This window comes from Solea solea, chromosome 15 (genome assembly GCF_958295425.1).
Source record: "Solea solea chromosome 15, fSolSol10.1, whole genome shotgun sequence".
Taxonomy (NCBI): domain Eukaryota; kingdom Metazoa; phylum Chordata; class Actinopteri; order Pleuronectiformes; family Soleidae; genus Solea; species Solea solea.
The window spans coordinates 25018856-25046854 of record NC_081148.1 but is presented as its reverse complement, the minus strand read 5'-3'; the positions used below and the strand labels follow the sequence as shown (position 1 = coordinate 25046854).

Genomic DNA, 27999 nt, shown 5'->3' with positions numbered 1-27999 from the left:
GCGCCCCCTGGAGAAGCCGGACGGCCTGGACGTTTCTGACCAGAGTAAGGAGCACCCGCAACACCTGTGCGAGAAATGTAAAGTCCTGGGCTACTACTGCCGCCGAGTGCAATAGTCATCAACCCTTTGTCTTTCATCCTCCAACAAGGCCGTCAACGTCCTTCCTTCTTGCACATTTTGCCCCCAGGTTTTCCAACGTTTGTCCATGTCCTGCACACAACATGGCGTCCTTTCCTCTTCTGTCCTCTGGAAGCCTTAAATAATGACGATAGCTCTCGTCCACCCTTCTGTCCCTCTTCTCAAACCACCCATGGAAGCACTAAGGCCTTTTTTTCCCAATGTCAGTATTAAGGAATGAGAGGAATCTGTAGACCCAGAAGATCAACTGCCATCTTTTCACAAATGGAAGATTTTTGTTGTTCCCTGTATCAGAAACCACAAACCCCCGCCTGTTTCACATGATGTGACAACAGCTAATAACCATAAACGGTCCCTGACAATATCGTCTCCATAGATTACCTCACCTTAGGGTTTGTTGGCCTCGTGTTTACAGAGATCTGCCTTTCATTTCCCTGCCAAGCCGAGTGTGCACTAATGTGACGAACACTTAAACCAAGGCCTCTCGTGATGGTTCAATATATAGGAGGCCTTTGTTGATGTCTTGCCGTATTTTAGGGTCAACAGCACATCGTATTAACTGTGAATTAACTGAGGGATAATGTGCCATAACATCCCGAGCTTACATTTGGCCTATTTATTTTTCTTTCTGTCTTTTTTTCTTCTTCTTCTAGTGTGCAATTTGAATTTTAACTGGGACAGAAGAAATGTTTGTTGTTTTTGGTGTTTCGTAAATCACATTATTGTGTAACTGCTTCCATGTGTCTTTAGAAACTACTGTAGGTTCAGTGCAGAGTCGCTCCTCATTTAGATTTAGTGTGTTGCTAACATTTCATTCACGCTCCCGAGGGTTTTTCTGTTGCCAAACATAATCTTATGGTGCTTTCACACCGACTGGGATTATTTGTGTGCCATTGTTTCTTGTGCGATTGAGTCCAGAACTGTAAGTAAACACAACTCGTGATTACCAGCCTAGGGCTAATGCTACGCCAACACAGTCAGTCATTTTTTTCAGAACTTGCCTGGTAGCCAAACTTCCTAGCTCACATTTTGACCCATGCTAATTGTCCGTCCTCCATTTTGGGTACAGCATCAGGACATTGCGTCATTTCAAATCACAGGCGTGGGGCTCATAGTTAGCGCTAGGCTTACTATGATCATGGTAGCTTTTCAGAACATAGCAGGTGTAGTTGGACTACACGTCCTAGCTCATTTTCTGACCCATGTCTGACTTGGGAAGATAGTTTTTAACATTTTCTTTACTTGCGACTTGTGGCTGCAAGTAAACAGCCCGTGACTACAGGGTTTGGGGCTTATGCTAGTGCTAACTATGCTTATAGTAGCTTTTCAGAGCGTAGCAGAGGTGTAGTCCAACTTCCTAGCTCGTTTTCTGACCCACATCTGTCCTCCATTTTGGGAACAACATAAGAACGTTGAGAAAGATTACAGATTTGCGTCACCCAGTGCGACTGACGCAAAACTAGGGAAGAGACATTTTGAGATTCGTGCAACTGTGGTCGAGTAATGCAGGTAAACACAACCTGTGACTACAGGTTTGAGGCTAAAGCTAGTGCTAACTGTATGTACAGTAGGTTTTCAGAACGTAGCTGGTGTAGTCCAACTTCCTATCTCGCTTTCCAACCGATTTCAAACATCTGTCCTCCATTTTGGACACAATATTAGGACGTTTGAAGGCGGTCAATGCTGGTTGGCTTTCATAGAATCATAACACGCCGTGGTGGAATATTTCAGCCTGAGTGACTCGTGCTGGATTTGTGACACAATTTGCGTCCACTCCCGTCTTTGGTGTGAACGCGCCATTCCTCATCTTTAGTTTCATGATAGGACAGTTTTATAAAAAAAGTGAAATAACAAGGTCGACCCAGCAGCAGCAGAAGAAGAAGCAGCTGTAGGAGAATAACAGTAGTTTCTTGCCAGTGCTGAAAACAACATTTTTCAAAAACAATCGAAAAGGAGAAACTGCCTGCCATGATTTGATTAGCAGCATGAAAGACAACTTAACCGTCCACATGTTAGGTTTGATTGGACACAAACGAGCACAAGATGTTCATCAGAAAGTCATTTAACATCACACTTTGATGCCTGGCAGCGATAGTGGAGTCAGTGGAAGAGAAATGGAACTCTTTTTTTTCTTTTTTTCAGAGGGCTGACTGCAGTTTAAAGAGCGTCCAAGAGGAGGTGAAGTTTTAGGGACCTGCAAAGATGTTTGACAGAAATGTCGTACAGAAGGGCTGATTGGTCGGAGATTTTTTGAGGATTTAACGTAAGTAGCGATGATTTATGAAGTTTACGCTTGTATTCAGTTTAATGGCGCCTACATTTATAAACCGATGTCGTTAAAAGGAAGAGGAGTGACACACCCTGTTTACATGGATCATCGTGTGGATCTAAAACACTACATTTAGAACATTAAGTTTTGACTTAAAGACATTTTCTTTTATTACGGTATGTGAGAACAGTTTTATATGTACTGTATTTCCAGCCTTATAAAAGCTGGACGATATATATCTTATATGTTACCATACCTACTGTATGTGCCTTAAGACGATTTTTTAATCATTCTGAAGTACAGAGACTAGGAGGCCGACTGAAACGTGGGGTTTAGAATCAGAGTTGGAGCAGAGTGCAGTTGGTGCGTGTGGTTAACTGTGGAGCGTAATAAGTTAAGAGCAGGTTCAGAGACGTGATAGAGGACGAGGGAAGAGACAGCGTTCCTCGATAAGCAGTTTGAAGTGGCATCATGGTGGGTGTTCACTTCCACACAGTTTGCTGACTCGGAGGCACAGAAGTCTTCCAGCTGGCAAGAACAACCCTCCTGTGGTCCGTTGTCATGGAACATCAACAAAGATGTTATTTCTTAGTGGATGCTCACAACAGAACACACGAAACTCTGTGGACTGTGGACCTCGCTATTTTGTTTCTTTTTCTGTCCATTGTTGGAATGTTTATCAAGAAGAACCGTGGGTTTTTGTTAAGAAATACACTTGGTCACTCGCCTCAGCGGGGGAGATTTACAGTGGCTGACAATGGTACCACAGAGATTTGGGGAAATTATCGTTTAGCCAGATTACTTCGCTTCAATTTAAAGGGGCACTCCAGTGATTTCATGCTGAACCACTGCAGCGTCTGGAAAATACCATCCATTTTCTACCACTTTATCCTCCACAGGAGGGTCGCAGTGGGTGCTGTGCCAGTCTCAGCTGACATAGGGCGATAGGTGGGGTCACACCCTGGAATTTAGCCATTTTCCAATTTACCTAATCCCCATATTGGATGTTTTTGGACTGTGGGAGGAAGCCGGAGAACCCGGAGAAAATCCACACACGCAGAACATGCAAACTCCATGCTGAAAGGCCTTTGTTCCAAACCCGGGTCTTCTTGCTGCAAAGGCAAGAGTGCTAACCACTACATCAACCGTGTGGCCCCTACCACTTCTTTAAAAATGTCAGATAATACGGATAACAATACTGCGACGTGTATCCTACTCCTAATCCCTATTTCCCATAATGCAACTTTCAAGTGAACTGTCACTAACCGATCAGTGGCAGAAACCAGTTCTTTTTCTACGCATGTGCAAAAGTGCAGCAATGAAGGCTAACCCTAACGGTAACCCTGGAAACATAAGTCTTCATAACAGGAAGTAGCCGCACTTCGTTCATGCGTAGAACAAATCTGGTTTTCCCGGTATGGATTGGGTATCGGCGACGCCCATGCCTATTGTTCATACCACAGAGCGCTTATATGTACTGACTGTACGGGGGAAAAGCCTGACACCTGGTGGGGGAGGCGGCATTTGGACGTTGCCAGAGCAGTATTTGTCACGGTACTTGCTAAAGTGATGGTGGCGTTGTGTGCGATATTATTGCGTCGAACAAAAATGCTTGCAAGTGTTTGGACGGTGAGTCGACACTGCCGCTTAAGGAGGTTTTTACCAAGTACAAACCAAAGGGTGAGGGCAGCTGAAACCCCAAACAGGAAATGAGACCAGGGTCTGCGACAGGTCGTAAAGGTCTCCGCGAGTCACACGCAGCGACTCCTGATCCCATGCCGATTACTGACGGTTAGCCAGACCTTGCAAAAATCTCTGGCGTGCGTGTTATGGGACTGAAAATCTTAAAAGTGTGATTAATCGATTAGTCATTTGGTCCAAGAAGTGTTGATCAGAGTTCCCCAAATGTCCACAAACCAAATTCATTCAGTTTAAACTAATTTCTTTTCCTATATGGAGCAAAGAGACTGGCAAATATTCACATTTAAGTCACCGGAAACTCGGAGAACTTGTTTTACTTAAGTAGTTGCTAGTACTTGACTAATAATCGATTAATCCATGCAGTCCTAAATAAGAGGAATATACAATATACCAATGTTGCCTTATGAACTAACCTCACAATAACGTTGTTGTAACTCGCAGTGTTAAACTCCGCCCACAGACTTGTCATGAGGAATCAATTTTTTTTTTAAATGGCAAATCAAGAAGCGATGGAAGCAGCTGATTAAAAAACATAAGTAGGAAGAAGTCCCTGCTTTCAGACGCCGCCGCGTCTTGAATCACGTATACTTGACTTTTATAGCTCAAATTTATTTTCTATGACTGAGATGTGTATTTTGGAAAAAACTTAAATAAGATGTTGAAATTTTTTTAAAGCAATCTGCAAAAAAAGAAAAAAGGAGAAAGAAAAGAAAGAAAATCAAGAGTTATTTCCCTGACAGAGATCATTTTATGTATATATTTGATGGCCATAGCTTCTTTTTTGAGGCGTTTTACGCAAAATATTGACGCTTTTTTTAGCGTGAAGAAGGGCCTATTGCTGAGAATTTTTTTTTATGTTTTTACAAAAATCTGAAGGGATTATCCTGCAGAGATATTTATGGAAATATTTTTTACACTTTTTTTTGTATAGAATATGCAACAAAGTTACACTAAAGAAGGAAATATTGATGTCTACATAGATTATTATTAAGGTTAAAAAAAGAAAAAAGCTGGTACATAATTAATACCCTTTCTCCATTATAAGCCATTGTATTGTTTATTGTGTTGTTATGTTGAATAACCCGCAGTGTTATTATTATGGAGTTGCCGTTTGTGACTAACTACGAGCTGCCATTTACGTCCGTACAGTTTTATATCTACGATATAGTGAAGATGAAATGAAGTGTTTATTTTCCTTTAATCAGCCATGGATACTCACCACTGTATTAAAACTGTGAGATGTAGTTTTGCCTGACGCAGCAGAGACGAGAAACTATTATAAAACTTTAAAAAATATTACGTATTAGCGTAGGACGTGAATACTTTTGTCGAGGAAAAAGCGTGCGAGACAAAGAACTATTTTAGAGTTTGCATGTGCATGTGTTTGTGTTTCCCGAATGAAAATATAAATTTTTTTTGTGCAATGTATACGTTTTTATTTAAATACTTTACGGTAGTTTTGCTTCAGTACATATGTTTTGTTTGTTTTTTAACGGCAACCTCTTGATTGTTTTAGTGGAAAAAAGTATATAATTTACAATGAAGCAGTGTTTCCCAAACCTTTTAAATCGTAAAGACAAATTTACAGCCATATGTGTTATGTGTGATGTCATGTTTGGTAAACTAAAATTATTTTCCGGGGACCCAAAAAAAAAAAGTCGTGTCCAACGCGTGGGCCCCCGACCCAGTGTTTGGGAACCACTGCTTTAACATATATATATACATACATACATATATATTAACATATATATATATATAGATATATATATATATATATATATATGTACACATGTATGTATATGTATACATATATATATATATATATGCATTCAAATGCGAAGCGAATACTGAAATATTTACTGAATGTAACATGTTAATAACACTTGGTGAATTTTGTGTTGGGAGAAGAAAAAAAGAAGTTATGTCTGTGTACTTTTACTTCATGTCTGTATCACTTGAGATTGTTTGTAATGCGATATTGCAATAATGTAATATTTGAAGTGGACAGAAGACGGACGCGAGGTCAGGAAGAGAGAGAGAGAGAGACAGACAGAGAGAGAGAGAGACAGAGACAGAGAGAGAGAGAGAGAGAGACAGAGAGAGAGAGAGAGACAGAGAGAGAGAGAGAGAGAGAAGACCTCTGGTCTGTTCTTCACGTCCATGAAATGGCATTCCAAAATGTGCCTTATTTGTTAGTTGGGGAAACATTTTAGAGCGACGCAGCTGTCGACAGATTGACGAATAAAGATCATATTGAATAAGGAACATGTGGATTTTGTGGTTTATAATTAACATTATAGGTTTTCACCCTCACTCTGTTTCATGTAGGATAATATCACACACAAGTGTACAGATGGAGCATAGACTGAAATGTAATATTATTTTCATAATAGTTTATTTTGTGGATTATTTTCTCGAGTTGTTTGGTCCAAAAATGTCAGAAAATGTTGAAAATGTGTTTCCCAAAAACTTTAAACCTTGTCCTTGTCAGTTTTAATGATGTCTTTGTGGCATGGAGCAAACAAAACAGGACATATTTACATTTAAGAAGCTTGCAGTGTTATGTGATACTGAGGTGGGTTTATTGGCAGAAATGTATAATATATTACATGTTATTGCCAGATTTCAAGGTCCAAATAATTAAAACAACAGACAAAAACACAAAATTTTAGAACATACATAAATGATTATGTATAGAGCATCAACTCACTAAACTCTGGGTTTTGCACAAGCAAAACAACTTAATTAATAATTTGGTGAATTATTAAATGAAAAGGTAAAACATTTTTTAGCTCGTGGGGACACAGGAGCTGCTGGTGTGCTGCTGCCTCATGTGGCCACTTTGTGTCACTGAATTAATACTGGTGAAATATTTCATACAGCAGTGGATCAACAACTCCTACACGCTGTTATGTAAAGTCACTGATTTTCTCTATGGAGTTTGGTGCAGGGATAGTGAGCTTAATCAAAAGCTTAATTTTCCACTCAGAAAGGGTCGTTTTATGCCAGGGGGTAAAAAAAAAGAAGAAGCAAAACCCAAACGAGCCCTTTAAGATAACAGCATAACAAGACTTGATCGGAGTCAAACTGTCGACACTTTCAAACCAAAACAAACAGAGGAGGTTCGGCAGCTGACGGCCGAGCGCTCGCATCACACAAGTATGCAGCCACATTTTGAAGATGTCACTGTTTCTGCATGTGTGTGTTAAACATTGGCCGTCGCGCCCGCCAACTTTCCGTCCACAATATTGGACATGCATTCCACACAACTCAAACCCGAGGGTGGGGACGCAAATTATATCAAGTTTGTTACAACATCTGAGCCGTGCTGGGCTGCACAGTCTCCATGACGACGATGTAATCTGAGAATTCAAACAAACGGTGGTGGAAGGTCAGCGCACATGTGGTTTCATTTAGGGAGCAAGAGGTGTTTTTTTTGCCCCCCCCCTCCTCCGACATCGCTTCATCATTTACTTTCATCAAGTATTAGCTCGATAAGCAGCAGCAGCAGCAGCAGCAGCAGCAGCAGCAGCAGAGCCACCCAGTCTCTGCAGTAAAGTGTTTCCACGTCGTGTCCTTTGAGACACTTTCATGTGGTTCCTCAGTGTAGGTGGATGTTGACGTGACGTCACATCCTGCTCGCGACGGGGACGGGATGTCGGGTCAGTGCAGTGCTGGAGAGTCTAAAAAAAGCCTGCTGGATCGTCTCCAGGAAGCTTTTCAAGCAGCGAGCGAGCGAGAGTTTGTTGGCACATGACGGCCAAACGTCCCCGAGAGCAGAGCTAGTAAAATCTGAAAAGCGGTCATTTATTGGACAGTGAACCACTCCTCGTGTCCTCGTAATTCCATTATTTATATCCCAACACGTAGTGTAGAAGTGTCGTATCGGTTTCCATTAAGAAGACACCAGAGAGACGTCCGGTCCTTGAAGGCATCATCGCGGACAGTTAAAGTACAAAATACCGGCGTATGTTATTTGATCTCCCCACAGTCAGAGACGACTATTTTCCTGATCACACCGCCATCGTGCAACCCAAACGACTCCATCTTGGCGACCACGTCCATGCCGTCCTTTACCTGTCCGAACACCACGTGTTTCCCGTCCAGCCTGTCAAAACAGAGACGCACTGAAGTGAACCAAGTCCAAGCTTTTAACAAGACCACGGCTACATTTGCCCGTCGTCCACACACGACCTCCGGAAAACAGAGATGTCTGAAAACACGGGGACAGCGCTTTCGTCTGGACAAAATGGAGACCTTTGAAAACGATGACAAAGTCGCCTGCATTTCACTTCCCAATTTGGTTCTTTTTTGTCACAACTCGACGACCAGCTGTGGACGAAACGCTCCGAGATCCCTTTACTTTCAGTTTCTCGTGGTCATTGTCATCACTTCTCGTGAGATTGTTTTTATTCAAAAATGCCGTTTTAAAATGGGAACATAGTAGTTTGAATCAACCCGAGACCAAGACAGGTCCACAGGTCTCACAAAGTCTTGGTCTTAGGACCCAAAAATATGTCCCAGAGTGACGATCTGCGTCTTCGTGTATTTCTGTGGTAGCGTTACAGCGCCACATACAGGCCTGGCATATGTACTTTTTTGTGTAAGAAGACATTTCTTTGAAACAGCGCCATGTTTACGGCAAACCTTTGAAGAACCAAAAACAGAAGTGCTTTTAGTGATTAAAATGGCAGTTGTTTGTGTTTGGGGAACCCATCTTACAATCGGGGAAATGTGAGGTTGGCCTTCAGCGGGAAATTCCGAGTTACAACAACTATAAATGGAACGCTCGACTTCAACACCAAATCATAGGCCCGATACACTAAAGATGAGTTTGAGTTGAGTCCAAACTACTGAAGTTTATGTCAGCAACTACAACACAAGCGACACAACTTTGACAATTACGGGTTTAACTAATTTTTTTTTTACATAAAATTTGTGTACGGCAGCCAAAAATGCAATGTTTTAAATGTCTTTTTTGTGTCTAACGTAATGTCGTACACACATTAAGTCACATTAAGTCCTTTTTTTATGTTTGAAACACCATGTAATGTGTTAAATGGACTCAGCCGTTTGACTGATTTAAGTTAAATGTTGAGTATTTCAGTGTTTACCATTCAGTTTTAGTTGTGCAGATGAAGAACTGGGAGCCGTTGGTGTTTGGCCCCGAGTTTGCCATGGACAGAATTCCTGCAAAAACAAACACACAAACAAACATACACACAAAAGAATGACACAAGTCAGTAAACGTGAGAGGGGAAGAAAAACACTGTGTGAGGAAACCACGCACTAAAAATATCTGCATATGCATTCATTATTTTATTGGAGAAAAGGTTTTTATTGTGATTGGTTTGTGCTGAGTCACTAAAAAAGTAGGTCATTCACCTGGAGATTTACAAAAGCCACACACACAAGAACTGGCTGGTGTACACACACTGCCATCTAGTGGACATGCAGTGATTCTGTAATATGGACCAAAGATTACTGTTATATATTATAATTTTTATATAGTGCAAAATCTATAGCACTGTCCTACACTTACCAGAGTGATATATATGTTATGAAAGTTATGAAATTAAAACCATCACAGAAAGACAAATTTCAATATAATGTGATGTTTTTCCCACTTTTCAAAAATCCATTAAAAATGTATAAATGAAAAATATCAATATTAAAAAAAAATTAGAAAAAAATAGAGAATAGTGGAAATGTTTGCTTGATACATTGATGATAAAACGTCAGTGAAGTCGTACCTGGACAAGTGTGTTTTAATTTGAAGTTTTCATCTTTGAAAGTTTTCCCATATATGGATTTGCCTCCTGTCCCGTTGTGGTTGGTGAAATCTCCTCCCTGCAACAGAAAAATCACGGAAAACACCAACTCAGAGCGATAGAACAGATAATATTGACAATATTAACAGTTAACAGTTCAGTTTTACACAAAGAAGGAAGATTTATTTGTGCCCCTGCATCAAAATCACAACCTAAATAAGACAAACAAACAAATGTAGTATTATTTTTAACATGTGTATGAGTTCCTGAACATCTCACCTGACACATGAACTCAGGTACGATCCTGTGAAACACGCTCTCTTTGAATCCAAATCCATGTTCCCCTGAACAAAGAGCTCGGAAGTTTTCTGTTCAAATGCAAATATTACTATTTTTAATCAAAGCCACATGTTTTAGCTCATTTTATATGAAGAAATAAAACAACATACCTGCAGTCTTTGGCACCACATCTGCATTCAGCTGCATTAGAACATAAATCACATTAATTTAATGGATTAATCATTGAATTTAACTTTATTTATAATTTACAGATGATCACTTTTCAGACAAAATATTACAAAATGTAAAAATTAAATAGTTTTTACCTTTAGATTTATATATAAAAACAATAAAATATAAATATGTATGTATAAAAATTTTATATAATTGAATATTTTATATTATATTTTAAAGATATTTCAAAAATAAATATATTAACACATGTTTTTTAAGTTAAATAGTTTGACCTTCAGATTTTGACATAAAAGCAAAATATAATAGTGTAAGTAAGTAAAGTCAATAAAACTAATGATAGTAATAAAAGATGAATAAAACCTCTAAACCTAATAAAAAAATAAACACTATAGGAAATATAGACCATCAACAAACACACACTGATGTTAAAATTAAATAGTTTTAAAAGCAAACAATTACAGAAACATAATTAAACCACGTTTAGACAATAAAAGCAAACAATAATTGAAAACAACAATGAAATAAAGTTTATTTAATAAAAAAGTGTATAAATAAAACTGTGTCATTATAGAAATAAAAGTTATTAAATTAAATTAAATTAAATATATAAATTAAGCCCGTGTAGAACAAATAAATCATAATAAACACAACATAAAATACAAAGTAAACCAACAATTTATTTACATAAACGTGTATATGTTGATGCTAACAGTGGTTTTGTTGGTTTTGTTGTGTTTTTGAGTGTTTTTGAGTTTTTACCTCGATAATGATCCTGCCCAGACTCTCTGAGTCCGCCATGATGTCCAGGAAAACGACAGGGTTTTTGGCGGGAGACGAGGAGGAAGAGAACAGTCTCGCGGCGCTGATTCCGACAGAACTGAACCTGAGGCGGTTTTTAATCTGAATCATCTTTAAACCTGAACCAGAACCAGAACCAGATCCAGGAACAGAAGGAGCTGCAGGTGCTTCCTGTGCGCTCTTCTTCTTCTTCAACTTCAGGCAGATTCGACGATTCAAACGCACAGTACCGCCCTCTACTGTCAGAAAATCAAAGTGTTTCCACAGTCATTAGAGAGGAGCCGCTTTCTTTACGAGCGTGTTTGTAGAATGCTGCTTTTTGTGACAGCGCCATCTGACGGACGGGAGAACCAGAGGTTTATTACACTTTAATATTCATTCAAAGGTTTATTCCACTTAAATATGCATTTAAAGGTTTATTCCACTTAATATTAATTTAAAAATTTATTCCACTCAAATATTAATTAAAAAAAAACATTGAGAGGTTTATTCCACTAAAATGCACTTTTAAAGGGTTATTCCACAAATATTCATTTAAAGATTTATTTCACCAAAATAAAGGTATATTCTGCCCAAATACATATAGAATAGTTTTAAAGGTTAACCCCTATTATTATTATTATTATTATTATTATTATTATTATTATTATTATTATTAATAATAATAATAATAATAATAATAATAATAATAAATGGTCTGTCAGTCCTCTCAAAGACCACATGGGGGCGTCAGATCATCTTCCCCTCCACCTGAGCAGCAGAGACACTTGAGAAACAGTGGATGAGCTCTCACAGCACAGATGAGGGTCATTGTGTTTGTGCGTGGCAACCAAATAAGATGCAGCTGCTGTAGAGGCAGAGGAATACGACTGTGACCGTTTCTCTTCTTCTCTACACCATGAAGAACACGACTTAATGTTTCTCCTCCTCACACGCTGTAAGTAAATTATATATAAAGATATAATATCTTATATCTTTCTCTTTCTTTATAGATTTCGACAGAAGGTGCAGAATGTGTTGTATAAAAAGTAGATTTTTAAGACAGTGGCAGGTGTTTGTCACACTGTGAGGTTAAAAAATGTACTTTATAAATGATTTGTGACCTTTTTCACATAATAACACAAAGAAATGTATGATATATGATGATGATTTGAATGACTTTTTGAGTTAATTTCCTCTGTGATTGACTGAGATGATCCTCACTCGTCTTAGTCTTTTCTCTGCAGGAACATTTTTTTAAGTCTTCCACACTTTCTTCCACAGTTTTCCAGAGTTTCTTCTTCACACATCAGTCCTCGTGGTGATCTGGACCCGTGGGCACATTCCTATGGTGGCCACTCAGCGTGTGGCCATGGGCAACGGTTCGATAAAAGCCCCGAGGGCTGAGGAGAACATGTGCCCGGCCTCCATCCGCAAAAACCCTCCTGCTCTGGACACAAACGCTCTCAGGTGAACTGTAAATGACAACTTATTATAATATATGTATATATATATATATATATATATATATATATATATATATTTATATATATATATATATATAATATATGTACCTGTCTTTAATGTAAGGAGGTCATTACACTGTTATTAATGCATTATTATCATTATTTAAAAAAATGATATAAATATATTATTGTAATTTGATATTATTGTGTTGATGTGAGATGTCGGTGTGTGTGTGTGTGTGTGTTAGTCAGTAGTAATTAGCTTGTTATGGTTAAGGTTAGTGATAACAAGTCAAGCCTCATATGTGAGGTAAAAGGCTTAGGTTGAGGTTAAAGTTAGGGTTAAATTAAGGTTAGAATTAGCCTCAGGTGAAGGGTAATGTTATGCTTAGGTTAAGGTTAAGGTTAGGCTTTAGTTAAAGTTAGGCTTTAGTTAAGGTTAAAGTTAGGCTTTGGTTAAGGTTAAAGTTAGACTTTGGTTAAGATTAAAGTTAGACTTTGGTTAAGGTTAAAATTAGGCTTTGATCAAATTAAAGTTAGGCTTTGGTTAAGATTAAAGTTAGGCTTCGGTTAAAATTAAAGTTAGGCTTTGGTTAAGATTAAAGTTAGATATTGGTTAAGGTTAAAGTTAGGCTTTGGTCAAATTAAAGTTAGGCTTTGGTTAAGATTAAAGTTAGACTTTGGTTAAGATTAAAGTTAGACTTTAGTTTAAGGTTAAAGTCAAGCTTAGGTTATAGTTAAATTTAGGCTTTGGTTAAGATTAAAGTTAGGCTTAGATTTAAATTAAAGTTAAGATTGGATTATGGTTAAAGTAATAGTTATAGTTAAGGTTAGAGTCTCCAGGAAATGAATGTAAGTCAATGTAATGTCCTCTGAAGTCATTGAAAGTGTGTGTGTGTGTGTGTGGGAGAGGGAACGAGAGAGCAAGAGCGCGAGAGAGAGAGAGAGAGAGAGAGAGAGAGAGGCCATTCGGGAATAAATTAGCTTGTGTACTTTACACAAATGAGAGATTACATTAATATTACGATGCAAAGCAGGTGAATGCATCAAAGCTTCCTCTCGTCAAATCACAACATAAATTATCTCAGGACTCACACGAGGTCACATGATATTAGAGAGAGGGAGCGAGAGAGAGAGAGAGATCCTTTTTAACTGGAGCTAGAATTTCTAACATTTGCATAAACAACAGTCAGATAAAGTGAGTTAAACTTGAACCAGCAGTGAACACATGAAGGAGCCCAGCTGACAACAATGTGAGTTTTAAAACCTTGCTCAAGTGCATCACAGTAACTGAACAAAAGCCTCTAATCTCTAAACGTCAGGCAGCATTTTTTTTCAATGAGAAACAGAAGTTTGTGACATTTTCTGAACCTGAACCAAAGTCCATAGAGAAAATCACTGACTTTAGCTGCCGGGGACACAGGAGCTGCTGGTCTACTGCTGCCTCGTGTGGTCACTTTGTGTCACTGAGGTTAATCTGAATGAAGGATTTCAAACACAGAATTTTGAAAAATAACATATTTGAACTTAGTAATGGAGGCAGCAGTGGATCAGTAACTCCTGTGTGCTGTGACGTCAAATTGATGATTTTCTTAACGGACTTTTTCTGTTTTCTTATTTTACAAAGCGACACAAACATCACTTTCCAGTCATAAATAGTCATCTAACAGTAATATTAAGATAGCGCCCTCTTCAGCAGACAGTGAGCAACAGACATCACCACAAATCCTGACACGTAAAGCTGCAGTATGTAATATATGCTGTTTTTTGTTGTGGATTATTCTGTCTGTGTGGTTTTCATTAACAGAAATGATGACATGAATTGTTTGCTGCATTCCTTCATTTGAAAACAAGCTCTGTCAAGCAAACTCACATGAGACCGGACTTTGACTTTGACGGATGTTTTCATGGGAGTTTGTACCAATTCTGTTCTCCAGGTTGCGAATCGCCCGCCTGGAAGCGGCGCTGGCAAAGCGGGACCAGGAGTTCCGGTCCCAGGAGCTTCAGTTGCAGCGTCTTCAGAAAGAGCTGGAGGCCAAAATCTCCCAGATCGACAAGCTGGAGGACGCCATCGGCTACAACCACAACGTCCTGGGCCGCTCTCCGCCCGCCCGCTGCAACCACAGCCACCACAGCCACCACCGCTTCAGTGTCATCAACCAGGGGCCCAGCCGCTTCCACAGGGTGGCGGTAGAGGTCCACCGCAGGCTCAAAGCAAAAGAAGGAGTCTCTGCCGAACCCACCTCGGATAACTTCTGCCGAGGCGTCAGAGCCGAACACAGTTTCACTGTGAAGGTCGTCCACAAAGACTCACAGTAAGTCACAAATTCTACGATAAATCATGATAACTACTATTTCTACACTTTTTTGAAGGGTTAAAACTGGGGTTAAAAAGTGTTGACTGCCCCAAACCAAATTCCATTGAGAAAATCTGTGTTTTTAGCATGTGGGATTATAAGAGTTGCTGGTCTACCAGCTGATTTATTTGTTCAGTTTGTGTCACTGAAGTAAATCTGAGTGAAGGATTTCAAACACTTAAGTCACAAAATAACACAATAGAACTCAATGATGGAGGCAGAACTGAATCTACAACTTCTATTTTTCATGATATAAAATTGATCGTTTTCTAAATGGACTTTGGTGCATAAAATCCCTGAGTTTCTCAATGGGATTTGGTGTAAGAGAGTGAAACTTCAGTTTCCAGGCAGAAAAGTTGGTCTAACTGAATATTTAAGATTAAATTATTACCATTTTAATCAACATTTACAATCTGGAGAGGAAAACTAACTGTTGAGGCTATCAAAGGCATAAATTGTCAGATAAACACAAAACAATAAGTTCAATTCAATTGCTTCCATTCCATTTTCTCTTGTTATTTACAGTGTAAATCCACACACACTCAGTATTATTGGCAGGATGATGTGAGAGCTGCGCTCACTCTTTGTGATACCACCCACATTTCAAAGGCTTTATTAGCATGAACTGCATAATAGAACGACACGGAGGCAAACAAAAGGCTGCAGCATATAAATGCTGTGTCTGGGTCATTAGGGGCGTCAATTACACAACCTATGCTTCACCACAGCACCACCGCGACCCCAACTCACCTACTACACCGTGCCAATGAGCATCCTCGCATGTCCTCTGTGTGATGTGATAATCAAGAATGCAAACAAATAACATGTGCAATAAATTCAGAGTGTGTTAGTCTGGCATTTACATCCAGGATTTGTTGGAATTATTAGCAACCTGTGGAAATATCATCGACCATATACATATATATATAAAAAAGGCAAAATGTGCAAAGGTGAAGTGCATGAGAATCAGTGACATCTAGTGGTGAGACCACAGACTGCAGTTTCCCAAGAGTGGCAGGGAACGACAGTGACCAGAAAGGATATGAAATACCAAAGAGGACAGAGTCAATAAGGAAGTAAGAATATACTGAACAGCCACCAGGGGGCGAATCCAGTGTGACCGCAGCATTAGAGCACACCCAGCAAAATTCTAATTTGCGCATTGTGCCGTGACATTTGCGCAATATCATACTTGTACTCGTGTTTTTCTTGTGACGGTGTCTGTAGATAAAAACATTTTCTACTCACATCTGTAGCATTGACTGTCCGTAAACCTGTCGCACACCACGTCCAGTGTGACCGCAGCATTACACCACTCCAAAACTACGCCCCCTGCTGTCTGAAATCAGTATAATACATATATATGTATATTTACGTTAAATCTTTTTTCCATCCCAGCACCAAGAAGCTCATCAACGACGCCATCGTGAAGAACGACTTCCTGAAGAAGCTGGAGCCGCAGCACATGAGGGAGATGGTGGACTGTATGTACGAGAAGGTTTACACCGAGGGGCAGCTGGTCATCCAAGAGGGAGAACCTGGAAACTACCTCTACGTCCTCGCAGGTCAGAACTGACTCGTACTTCCTCTGCAACATTCTCTCCACTGATGAGTTAATGATGGTCACTGTTTTCTGTCTGTAAGCAGATTTCCCTAAAAAAATAAAGGGCAGATTTGGATGAAATCTTCTGAGAATACAGATTATTATTGATTTTAGCTCAAGGAAAAAAATAATTTGTATTCAGTGGTAAATTTCAGTGTTTTATTTTAGCTGTGAACTAGTGTTTATGAGTATTTAGTTAATATTATTTGTTGATCCAGGGTTAACCTTGTGTGTTAGTATCACCCGACCCAAACAGTTGCTTTTTCCAGAAAAACACCCCGGACTCCTGGTGTGGAACATTCCTGCGTTTGACAGAAGTCTTTCACTTCTTTAGTGGGAAATGTTAACAATGGTCATGTGTGGGTGCCGTCGACGGATGGACGGACTGACTGACTCCTTGGCTCTGAGCCCGGTGCTCCCACCTCAGCTGTTCATCAACTGTACAAAGGAAGCAAAGACTTTGAATTTGAAGTTCTTCTGCAAGTGGGTCGACACTTGAACTCATAATGTGGGGACAGAAAGAATAAAGTCAGGAACGTTTGCAGCTTTAAGTACAAATTCCTTTTAAACTCAGTCACTACAATCAAACATGTCAAAATACAAATCTAAAATACAAAAAACAACTGATTGAACTGAACAACAAAACCTTCTCAGTCTTTGTTTATGTAATACCAATGTTGGCTGATAGGGAGTGCTGTGGCACCACTATCCCATCACTTTTCCTACCAAAGATAAAAAAAAACAAAGATCGTTATCGACTGGTATTTCTAACAAAAGCGTTTGGACTTCTTACCTGGAACACGAGGAACTTTTGGATGTGACGCCACTCCCATTTCCGACTTCTGAGTTCCGAAGTAAATGGAACGCAGCATTACACTTTAATTCTTCAGTCTTCATTTGTGTTTTTTTTTTGAAGATATTTTCAAGAACAAAAAATAAAAAGATTGCACGGGGAACATTTTGTTTCCATGTGGGTGGAGCTTAAAGAAGAGCTGAAGTACGTCGCGGAAGATTAGGTTCACTGCTGCTGCTTTGAGAAAACATGATTCAGACAAAAGTAGAGTCAATTTGACTTTTTCAATCCAGCAAAAAAGTCAATAATATGATAAAATACACCACCAACGGTATGTTTTGCTGTGCTGCCTGCAGAGGGCCTGCTGGAGGTCATCCAGAGTGGAAAGCTGCTGGGTGAGATGCGTCCAGGAACGGCGTTTGGAGAACTGGCCATTTTGTACAACTGTAAAAGAACAGCGACTGTGAAAGGTGAGTGACGGCGAGTTATACCGCTGGGATCATGTCCCAGTGCAGTTACCGCTCCAGGGTTTAGATGATGGGATGGTGTTTGACAACCATGTCCATGACATATACACATGACAAGCAGAATTGTCCAATTAAATCTAAAACATGCATCAAATAAAGGATTTTCACCAGCATTTTGTATCACGAGGATTTAATGTAAATTAATTTTTAAACTACTGCCCCCTAGTGGCAGCAGGCTATTCCTGGAATCAAGCTAACTTTACTGGCTAACAGCCTTGTAAGTGGATCTCTAGTAGTGAAAAGTTGCTTTTCAAGATACAGGGCCGTCAGTAGAGTGTATATCAAAAAAGGACATTGTCTTCAGGGTTCCTCCTGAAGCCAAATAGGAAATGAAAGTGTACTGAATGTGGCCACCAGGGGGCGACTGTGCTGGTTGGTGATAATCTTACCATTACATACTTGAGAAAGGTCAAATGAGTAAGAATTAGTGACATCTAATGGTGAGAATGCAGATTGCAACAAGCCCTTTACCAAAGAGAGTCAAAGAACTACGGTACTAGAAAATATGAAAACACAGACATGGATGGGGCCAATCAGGAAGTAAGAATATAGTGATTAGTAGGACTTTTTTTTAAGCAGCTGACGATTACATGTTGGTTTCATGATTGTGATCTTGGTTTAGCTGTGTCCCAGTCTCACATCTGGGCGTTGGACCGTCACACCTTCCAGACCATCATGATGCAGACCACACAAGCCAGACACGAGGAGTATTTCTGCTTCCTGCGCAGGTACAAACACGACAGTTTCAGCTTGTCACACATGATCTCCACACGTGTCTCACGAGGAAACAACATGCATGACTTCAAACCATAATTGTCACATGAGCACGAGACACGACAATGAAACTATCTGATGTGTAATGTGATGTGTATTTCTGTTTTTTGTATTGTATATATTGCACAGAATACAAAAGACAGAAATACACAGAACAGACTAACAAGAAAAATCTAACATAGATGTTATTACAAACATATTCAAATTTAAGTCTATTAAAATAGTTAATAATCTTAATAATATAATTATAGTCTGTGAATTCTACATATTTAATCTGCAAAAGATACCACATGCAGGACTTCTTTCAGTCTAAACTCATATTATTGACTCCATTAACTTCAATATTTCTCCAGTATTTGTTTTTATAGTGTAACTGTGCACGTTTATTTATGTATTTATTTTATAAGTGTGCCACTGCTGAGAGACCTACCAGAGGAGAAACTTGCCAAGATCATTGATTGTCTTGAAGTTGTGAGTATTTTCCCACTTCATCTGAAGCTCATATAATTATTCGGTTCCACATCCAGGATCTGTTTCTGTCTAAATTGTCTTAAATTGTATCTTCTTGTCTTATTGTACCGAAGAGTGACAGATGTTTGTTTCTCTGCAGGACTGTTTTGAAAAGGGCGAGTATATAATACGAGAGGGAGAAGAAGGAAACACTTTCTTCATTATTGCAAAAGGAGAGGTGAGAAATTGTTTTTTTTCACATTTAAATATTGTCTAGTTTTTTTTAATGTTGCAATTTAAACAATTAAAAAAACAACGAAAAGTTCTGTCAGATACGAGTGAACATGTTTTTTTCTTATGCAAAAGTTACAATAACAATAGAATCTTAGGTTAAGCTGACATCTCAAAAATGTATTTACATGTATATGACATACAAGTCGCCCCCTGATGGTGATTCAAGAGAATGCAGGTTTTTCTGAACTTGTGCAATGGCTTCAGTTTTCATACCTGGAGGTTGCGTTGATTATTTAAATAATAATTGTGATTTTTTTTTAATCTGTAGGTCGTCGTCACTCAGAGAACAGACAGTTTCTCTGAACCACAGGAAATTAAGACGCTCGGAGTTGGAGATTATTTTGGAGAAAAAGCTCTGATCAGGTACTGAACTGAAAGCAAAGGGGTCGCAGATATTGTGACTTTAGCAACAAGCATTTACGCACATCCAGGATTGACATATAGACCAATAAGAAAACACAAGAAAACACTTGAAATCACCGTTCAACTATTAGTGTTCAAACAAACACTGATCAAAATACCCTTGATTTTCAAGTTGTTGTTTAGTCAGTTTAAGTTTTAAAAAAAGAGAGAGAAAATATAGCTGTATAAATATAGCTAATAAAGAATAGAAAATACTAAAAGGTTTAACCCTCTGGCGTCATTATGGATATTTTTGTCCTTAATGACTTAAGAATGTAGTAAATCGAACTAAAGCCTGAGGGTTAAGAATTGTTAATTAAATGTTAAGGAGCTCAGGTTCCTAGAATTGTTTTGGTAAAATCACTGTCAAATCAGAAAAAACGGATTATTCAGGATTCAACAATCTGCACATTTAACTTTGTTTGAATTAAAGCGTTTGTGTGTGTGTGTGTGTGTGTGTGTGTTCACAGTGAGGACGTTCGCTCAGCAAACATTATTTGCAATGAGACCGACACACACTGTCTGGTGGTGGACAGAGAGTGAGTACCATGTCCTTAATGTACATTTAAAACCTACAGATAAACAATCTCATGACAGTTTAGTGTTGTTGTTGTTGTTGTTGACGACGTGTGTCACTACCTTTGCTCTGTTTTCACCTCCTTGTTCTTCTTTTTTCCTTCCAGCAATTTCAACCAAATTGTGGGAACATACGACGAGCTTCAGGCGTATCTGAAGGAATATGTGGAGGAGCTGTCGAGGAGCGACGAGAGGCGGAATGCTCTGTGAGTGGACAACAACAACGAAACACAAACAAAACGAGCACAACAAACACGAACAGCTGGATCTTACTGTGTTAATATTAAAGTAATTGTTATGTGTTGGTATAGAAACATCATGGGTTTAAAGTTGTTCTTTACCTGTCAGGCCCTACTCACCTCAGCTGGACTCTGCTGAGGCCCAGGAGCTGAGGAGACTCAGAGAGAAGATCGCCCTCCTGCGTCCACACCAGCCTTTCCATCAGCTGGAGATCGTCGCCACACTGGGCATGGGAGGATTTGGACGAGTGGAGCTGGTGAGCCGCACCAACAAACTCACGGCAGAAATAATAATCCCAGTTTCCCCTTCACTGAGCTTGTGATCCACAGGTGAAGCTGAGGGACGAGGACAACACCTTTGCCCTAAAGTGCATAAAGAAGAAGCACATCGTGGACACCAATCAGCAGGAGCACATCTACTCTGAGAAGAACATCCTGCAGGGAACAAACTCAAGGTTTATCATAAGGTGTGGCTCACACATTAGTTCACATGGGTCACTTTGATGCTTGATGTGGATGTGTTTGATGTCCTGTGCTAGTTTTAGGAATTAGCAGAGCAGTGTCTGTCATGGCTGACTTGGTTGGTTGGTGTTTGAACTGTGGGAGGAAACCGGAGAACTCTTTTAGAACAGTCTTGGTAAGACATGTTTGACACGTCCAAAACACACCAAGTTGGTAGCAACTGGACTTGAAGTTTCTTACTTCTGAATGAGCAAGTGAGACAAATTAATTTCATTACTGAAGCCCTGAAACTGAAGATAGAACAAAGGTTGACATGGCCTTGTCTCCATGTTTGTTGTACTTTGAAGACAACTGTGTGAATTTCCAATTTTCTGGAACTTCCAATGATCTTTCTTGTGCGCTGTCTTCCACTTTTATAAAATTGTTCAAGAACACAAGAAAAAACATACGTGTGCCGAAAAGTTCAATCCTAGCTAACATCAGCACGCAGGTTTTGAAAAGTAGAGGATTGGGAGCCTCCCATAATCCTCCTGTACTCTTGTATTTAGATTCTCAGTGGAGTTTCTAAGCAACATGCTGAGGAGAATGCTGTTGACCGGGGTCTCAACACTGCACTCAGATTTATCTGGACCAAACAAAAGCCTTGTGTAAGCAGTCTGTTCACTACTGTCATTTACAGAAAAAGAAACTCTTCTTACTGCTCAGCTTCTTCCAAAGAGTCTTTGGGTCAAATGGTTTCCATTTTCTCTTTGACGAGGTGGCAACGTCTTCAGTGTCAGGCAGGGTGAAGGTTGTGTCAGGTCACTTATATTTATATATTTAATGATTTATATTAACACTGAAAAGGTAATTATGGAATTACTGATCAATAACGCCACAAAAAAGTCCTTTATTTAAGAATCAAAGCACAAACATTCTAAAGATGAGCTGCTCAACAGAGAAGCATTTCATATGAATTTCAATTCCATCTCTTATTTTTCTTTTTTGTGTATACATGAATAATATTACAATAATTTAGACATGTATTTATACAGCACTTCAAACAGAACCAATTACAAATTGCTTTCACGGAGCAGCAATTAAAAAACGAGTAAGTCATAAAATCATCGGGTTTTAAAAGACAGTTCTGAACGTTCAAAAAAGACACATCAAAGAAAATTAGAATTCGAATAGCACAGGGACGGGCTCTTCAACTCAAGTGCGTCTCAAGAAGGGACTTCAAAGAAATCACAGTGGCCGAGCTGAGTTGACATTTGTTACTCAGTTTCTCTGAGTTTGGATCGTAGAATTAATGCAAAAACACACTTGGAGACATTTTAAACAAGGGAGAAACGTTGGTGGATGTCTGGGAAATATGTTTCATGTGTGAATCAAAAGACTTGTCTTTGTCCAAAACAAGTCCAAAGTTCCTTACAATGGAACTGGAAACCATGGTGATGTGAAGTGATAGTGTGGTCAGATGGTTTTTCTCTAAGATGTTTAGGGCCAACTTTAATGACCTTACGAGTTTAAAACAGACAGTTACAACCCATCCAGTATCTTCATCAATAAATATAGCTGTGTGTCATCTGCATAACAATATTGTGCTTTCTAATGATGTTGCCTAAAAGAAGCATGTATAGGGTGAAGAGTATAGGGCCAAGCACTGAGCCCTGTGGAACTCCATAATTAACTTCATAGTGCATTTATCATTAACAAGGGCAAACTGGAATCTATCTAGGACTCAAAACCAGCAGAGGGCAGTGTCAGTGATCCCAATAGGGTATAATGGCATCTAAATCCTGACTGGAAATCTTCAAACAGGCTGTTACTTGTGCAGATATTCACATAAATGGATTTTAGAAAAGAAGGGAAGATTAGATATAGGTCGGTAATTTGCAAAGACATCTGGGTCAAGGGTCAATTTAGTGTAAAGTGTAACTTTAAAAGGTGTGGGGTTCATTACAAAGACATTTGAAACATATCTCTTTAATTTACTTTTTGTTGCCTAAATTCGATGTGACAGGATTTATTTTCATGTCTTAGTGTCACAAGCTGGCTCAGGCAAGGGAGGGGCCATGACAATTAGTCTAGAGGTAAATTAGTTTGTTTGTTGTGGTTCATCTATACATTGTAGAAAAATGTGTTTTAGAAGCTGTTTATTGCTGCTTTCTCATAGTCACTGCACCAGTACATACAGCGCTCTGATGTGTTTCAGGTTATTCCGGACATTTCGGGACGATAAATTTGTCTACATGCTCCTGGAGGCTTGTCTCGGGGGAGAGCTATGGACTGTGCTGCGAGACACGTGAGTGTGTTTCCCTGACAACGCAAGGCTTCTGGACAGATCGTTTAGTGTCGGGCACATTGGAAAATTTTATTTACATCGTAAGTCGGGACTAGAAGTTAAGAACTAGAAGAGTTGACCAAGTTAAAAGTTGTTGAAAAAAACTTGGATATAACCATATCTTGGGCAAATCATTTATTTGCCCAAGGTTTGACTCCTGGTATGGGAACCCATTTTTGGGTGCCCAGTGGAAAGGGAACTTGGCTTGTAACCGAAGGGTTGTAGGTTTGCAGGTCAAAAAAAGGACATTGCTCCCCGGGCGCTGCTCAGTGGCTGCTTGAGAAGCTCCTATAGAAGGCAATATCCCATCTTTACAAATGCACCAACTCTTCAGTCTCAGCTAATCATGCTAAAGTATTTGTTTAAATGTCTTTAAATGACCATTAATTAATAATGTGTTGTTTTTGTCATAACCTACCAGGAGTAACTTTGACGAACCCACAGCCAGGTTCTGTACCGGTTGCGTCTTGGAGGCATTCGATTACCTCCACTCTCTGGGCATCGTCTACAGAGACCTGAAACCTGAAAACCTCCTGCTGGACTCTGAGGGCTACGTGAAAATGGTGAGGAGCCACTTGTTGACGTGACATTCTTCTTAGAAGGATTTTTCCTTCCTGAATTCATTTGTGTTTCCTCCTCAGGCGGACTTTGGCTTTGCCAAGAGGATCGGCCTTGGAAAGAAGACGTGGACCTTCTGTGGGACTCCAGAGTATTTGGCCCCAGAAGTCATCATGAACAAAGGCCATGACTTTGGAGCAGATTGCTGGTCCTTGGGAATCCTCATATTTGAACTTCTCACCGGCAAGTAAGTGTAAAATCAAAAGAGTCTACATACTGTATACATGTATGTAGCATCATTGAAAAATGATAAAATCAATTACAAGAAGTTTTAAACATTTGCAACTTCACAGAGTAAATTTTTTAACTTGTTCTGTGTCCAAAAAGAGTAGGAAGTGTGAATCAGGGTAAAATCCTAATTTACAATTTAGGTATAGTACACAAAGCAGAAGTATCAGAATACTTTGTCTAAACCTAAACAAGTAGCAGGTTAAAAGGAAGAAAAACTGAACCAGTAATTAAGCTCCATCCTTGGCATTTTAGCTTGAACTGTTCAAAAGATACATGGTGTTTTAGATTTATATTAATCCCCTTAAATGACCTTCAGAAATTAGTCAAAATAATTAACATTTTGGCTAACTTCCTGTCTGTTGCAATCATTAGCATCCACCTCCAGCTTCCCTACATTACCTCATAAACGCGTTTGGCCGTATTTAACACATATTTTAGCTTTAAACAGTTCAGTTTTTGCAAGAAATGGAGATTGAGACCACCTACCTTTGTTTTGCAGTCCGCCCTTTACCGGCGCCGACCCCATAAAGATCTACACCATGGTCCTTCATGGCATCGAGAAGGTGGACTTCCCCAAGAGGATCGGCAAACGTCCAGACGACCTCATCAGGAGACTCTGCAGGTTCACTCAGTCACAAACAAACCGGCACGGCACAACATGAATGTTGTTGGTTAAATGGCGTAAATTATTTGACGTACAATTAACGTAAATGTTCATCTTCCCTCTCAGGCTGAACCCCGTGGAGCGGCTGGGAAACAAAAAGAACGGCATCATCGACATAAAGAAGCACAAGTACGTTCATTCTTCAGAAGGAAATCTTCGCAAAGATGTTTAAGATTAAAGTTTAAAAATGTTTAAATGGCTTCAGTGTGTTAGCTGTAGCTCACGTCACGGTGTCTATGTTAGCTTTAGAAAACTTCTGTTAGCTTTTGCGTCATTGGCAACTTAATGTAAGACAAAGTGCCTATAAAGTGTTTTTACCGTATTTTAGTAGTGGTAGCTTCAAATGAAACCCATCTGTACATTTGTTTGTTTGTTTGTTTGTAGGTGGTTCCGAGGCTTCAACTGGGAGGGACTGAGACACCGCAAGCTGTTGTCTCCACTGAGGACAGAGGTGAGACTGTCAAACAAGAACAAGCACAGAGAGACATTGTAAACTTCAGATCTTCAGAACTTATGTTGGGTTCTTTGCATCATTGTTTACGCTGATGATATTGTGATGATTCGCCCTCGTCTCTGCAGGTGAAGGGGCCAATGGATCACAGTCACTTTGACATTTTTCCCCCAGACACAGACGAGGTTCCTGATGAGCTGTCTGGCTGGGACAAAGACTTCTGAGGACACTCGACGTTTGGTCTGTGAGCACCGGCGGTGGATCGTTTCCCCACAAACTGTGGTGGGGTAACAAGTTATATCCTTTAAAGCTTAAATGGATAATTCAGGTATTATCAAGTCTCATCAAATAAAATCCATGCCAGCGTGAGTGTATATTGTGTTAGGAATATGTTTGACAATGTTTTCTGACTGGAAACTGAAGTTTGTATCACTGCACCAAATTTTATAAAGAAAATCAACGTTTTAAGCTAAATGAAACACAGGAGCTGCTGCTCTACTGCTGCCTCATTTTTTAAGTTAGTGTCATGAAGGTAAATCCAAACAAAGAATTTAAAACACTGAATTGACAGAATTAAGCATCTGGACTTAGTGTTGGAGGCAGCAGTGGATCAACAACTCATGTGTGCTGTGGTGTCAAAATTGATCATTGATTTTCTCTATGGGCTTCATTAACATCAAGTTCTCTGTTGTTAAACAGGTTTTTTTGTTAAAATGGGAATGGTATGAGGAGGGGCATACAGTTGGTTGTAATGTGCTTTTTTCACCACTAGATGTAACTAACACTCAAACTCAAAATGAGATCCTCTGCCACATTCATACTAATGTGTTCCAGATCAAGAATCAAGAATTTTTTATTGTCATTATGAAGACATAACGACATTTTGAAATACAGTGTGTCTTGTTGTGGTTTTCAATACCATATAAACAGAAATTAACTTGATTTTAAAGAAAATTGTTTATTTTCCAAGAAAAAACTATGAATTTATTTGGTTATTTTATAATTATTACTCTTTTAAAATGTACACTGTTATGACAAACAATATGACACACCTGTGCATTTAGTGTTTGTCAAACTTAAACCACAATAAATAAAAAGCGACATTTAAGGATCTTAATTCTGCTTTACCAGAATATCCAAGGCCATTTTACTAGAAAATAAAAAGAAAAAAGAGAAGAAAACAAAGAAAAAAACAGAAATAATTGTGTGTTTGGCAGATTATCTTCCACTGACCTTGAGCCAGGCATTATCTTCAGCGTCACTTGCTCTGCTTCTCACAACAGTCAGACAAAACAAAACCGGCACAAGCTTCCTTGTGGAGATTCAGATGTTAGGTGGTTGTAGTTACTCCCTGTGACCACATGAGGGCAGTGAAGACATACACATGATTCCAGTGCTCAGTGGGTGAACGTTAAAGGTAACATGTGGTGTGAATAAGGGAGAGCACAGCTGGTGGAAGTGAGTCATGAAAAACTGGCTCTAACACGAATTAAAGTCGACTGTTGATGAAAAGCACAGGTGTTATCAATAATGACTAAAAACCATGAGTTAGCATGTAGCTTTGCAGGGAAATGAAACAGCCAAATGGTATGCAGCCTTCACAAAACCTCAGTCAGGACAGACAGAGGTCTCCTAAAGTGGCCACTTTATTAGGTAAACAGGACATGATCTGCAACTCTTGAACACATCTGACCACTGCCATCAAAAAGGTCATTTTTCTCTCAGAGAACTCCTGCTCACTGGATATTTGTCTTTTTTAAATCTTTCTCTGTGAACCACAACGAGTGTGTTTCATTGTCATTAAAAGCCAATTAATTCAACTTTATTCCTCATTCTGATGCTCAGTTTTGAACTTACACATCTCTTTTCATGTCCTGATGCTGATGAGATATTTGCATTAGAAAGCAGTCAAACAGGTGTACCGAATAAAGTGGCCGTATTTTAGAGGATGTAATGATATAATCCCCGTCAGCCATTATACATAAGTGTTCTAAATTGAGTCAGCATTATAGTTTTTCATCAAAATCTCTAGAATTTGTAATTTCAGAAATGTTTAATCCCCAAAAAACAGAACTTAAACTTGTTCTGGTTCCTCAAAAGTCTGTACCAAAATAAAGATGAGAGACATTTATGTTATGAAATTAGGAGATTAGATTTGATGCTGCGTTGTGTACTTACCAGTCGTGGAGAAGTGCAAACAGTGACTTACACATGAGGGTCACAGGGTCACTTCAAGAGTGAAGGGCGGAGTCACTCCTTGGACAGGTCGCAGGATACATCTTGCTGTGAGACAACAGTGCTAGCCACTTCCTCACTATGTGGCCCAACTGTGACTTTTAACAAATCCAATTAACATACCCATTTGCTAAATTCAACAAATATTTAAATTTTTCAATCACATCCAGCACTGACATCAGGTAAAATAAAATAAAATAAATATAAAATATGAAACATAAAAAAAACCTTATTATGGTTAAATGTGTAGCTTTAAATTACACTTTGCATCTATTTAAAAAAGGTCTAATTTGACTTAATCAGATATCAAATCACTATAAAAACAATATCATACAACACAAGAAGTATTTTCTTTTCCTTTATTTTTGAAAAATAAATTTTAATATTGATGCCGTACATAT

General features: G+C 39.1%; 3 protein-coding genes across 4 annotated transcripts in view; 2 read left to right on the top strand and 1 right to left on the bottom strand.

Moving 5' to 3' along the window:
* LOC131473591 (zinc finger CCHC domain-containing protein 24-like) overlaps positions 1–4084 on the top strand; it is a 49754-nt gene extending 45670 nt beyond the window's left edge. The window contains exon 4 of the mRNA XM_058650882.1: positions 2–4084. Within this exon, the coding sequence (XP_058506865.1) occupies positions 2–115 (114 nt within the window). The 3' untranslated portion in view covers positions 116–4084. The remainder of the gene's footprint in view (position 1) is intronic.
* A 2584-nt stretch (positions 4085–6668) lies between these two features.
* On the bottom strand, positions 6669–11353 carry LOC131473592 (peptidyl-prolyl cis-trans isomerase A-like). Its single transcript, XM_058650883.1, has 6 exons — positions 11113–11353; positions 10329–10359; positions 10159–10247; positions 9862–9958; positions 9223–9298; positions 6669–8216 (listed from the first exon to the last, which is right to left on the bottom strand). The coding sequence occupies exons 1-6, from the start codon at positions 11260–11262 to the stop codon at positions 8081–8083; spliced, it is 579 nt and encodes a 192-aa protein (XP_058506866.1). The 5' UTR covers positions 11263–11353; the 3' UTR covers positions 6669–8080.
* Positions 11354–11976: 623 nt separating this feature from the next.
* Positions 11977–26493, top strand: LOC131474185 (cGMP-dependent protein kinase 2). 2 transcript variants are annotated; one of them, XM_058651937.1, is made up of 20 exons: positions 11977–12088; positions 12415–12600; positions 14534–14911; positions 16352–16518; positions 17706–17819; positions 18499–18604; positions 19058–19121; positions 19261–19338; positions 19663–19757; positions 20267–20335; positions 20480–20578; positions 20721–20868; positions 20942–21078; positions 23271–23360; positions 23821–23962; positions 24041–24204; positions 24748–24870; positions 24979–25041; positions 25297–25363; positions 25492–26493. In XM_058651937.1, the coding sequence occupies exons 2-20, from the start codon at positions 12479–12481 to the stop codon at positions 25585–25587; spliced, it is 2322 nt and encodes a 773-aa protein (XP_058507920.1). In that variant the 5' UTR covers positions 11977–12088; positions 12415–12478; the 3' UTR covers positions 25588–26493. The 2 variants fall into 2 exon arrangements, with proteins under 2 accessions (XP_058507920.1, XP_058507921.1); XM_058651938.1 differs by lacking the exon at positions 11977–12088 and having other exon boundaries at positions 12409–12600.
* The last annotated feature ends 1506 nt before the right edge of the window (positions 26494–27999 follow it).

Excerpts from the sequence above, each read along its gene's own strand:
- LOC131473592 (XM_058650883.1), bottom strand. The coding sequence starts at position 11,262 with ATGATTCAGATTAAAAACCGCCTCAGGTTCAGTTCTGTCGGAATCAGC. Across the intron at positions 9,299-9,861 it reads ATTAAAACACACTTGTCCAG|GAATTCTGTCCATGGCAAAC; the intron begins GTACGACTTCAC and ends TTGTTTTTGCAG. Across the intron at positions 8,217-9,222 it reads TGCACAACTAAAACTGAATG|GCTGGACGGGAAACACGTGG; the intron begins GTAAACACTGAA and ends CTGTTTTGACAG.
- LOC131474185 (XM_058651937.1), top strand. The coding sequence starts at position 12,479 with ATGGTGGCCACTCAGCGTGTGGCCATGGGCAACGGTTCGATAAAAGCC. Across the intron at positions 20,869-20,941 it reads GATTTGGACGAGTGGAGCTG|GTGAAGCTGAGGGACGAGGA; the intron begins GTGAGCCGCACC and ends TGTGATCCACAG. Across the intron at positions 25,042-25,296 it reads ATCGACATAAAGAAGCACAA|GTGGTTCCGAGGCTTCAACT; the intron begins GTACGTTCATTC and ends GTTTGTTTGTAG.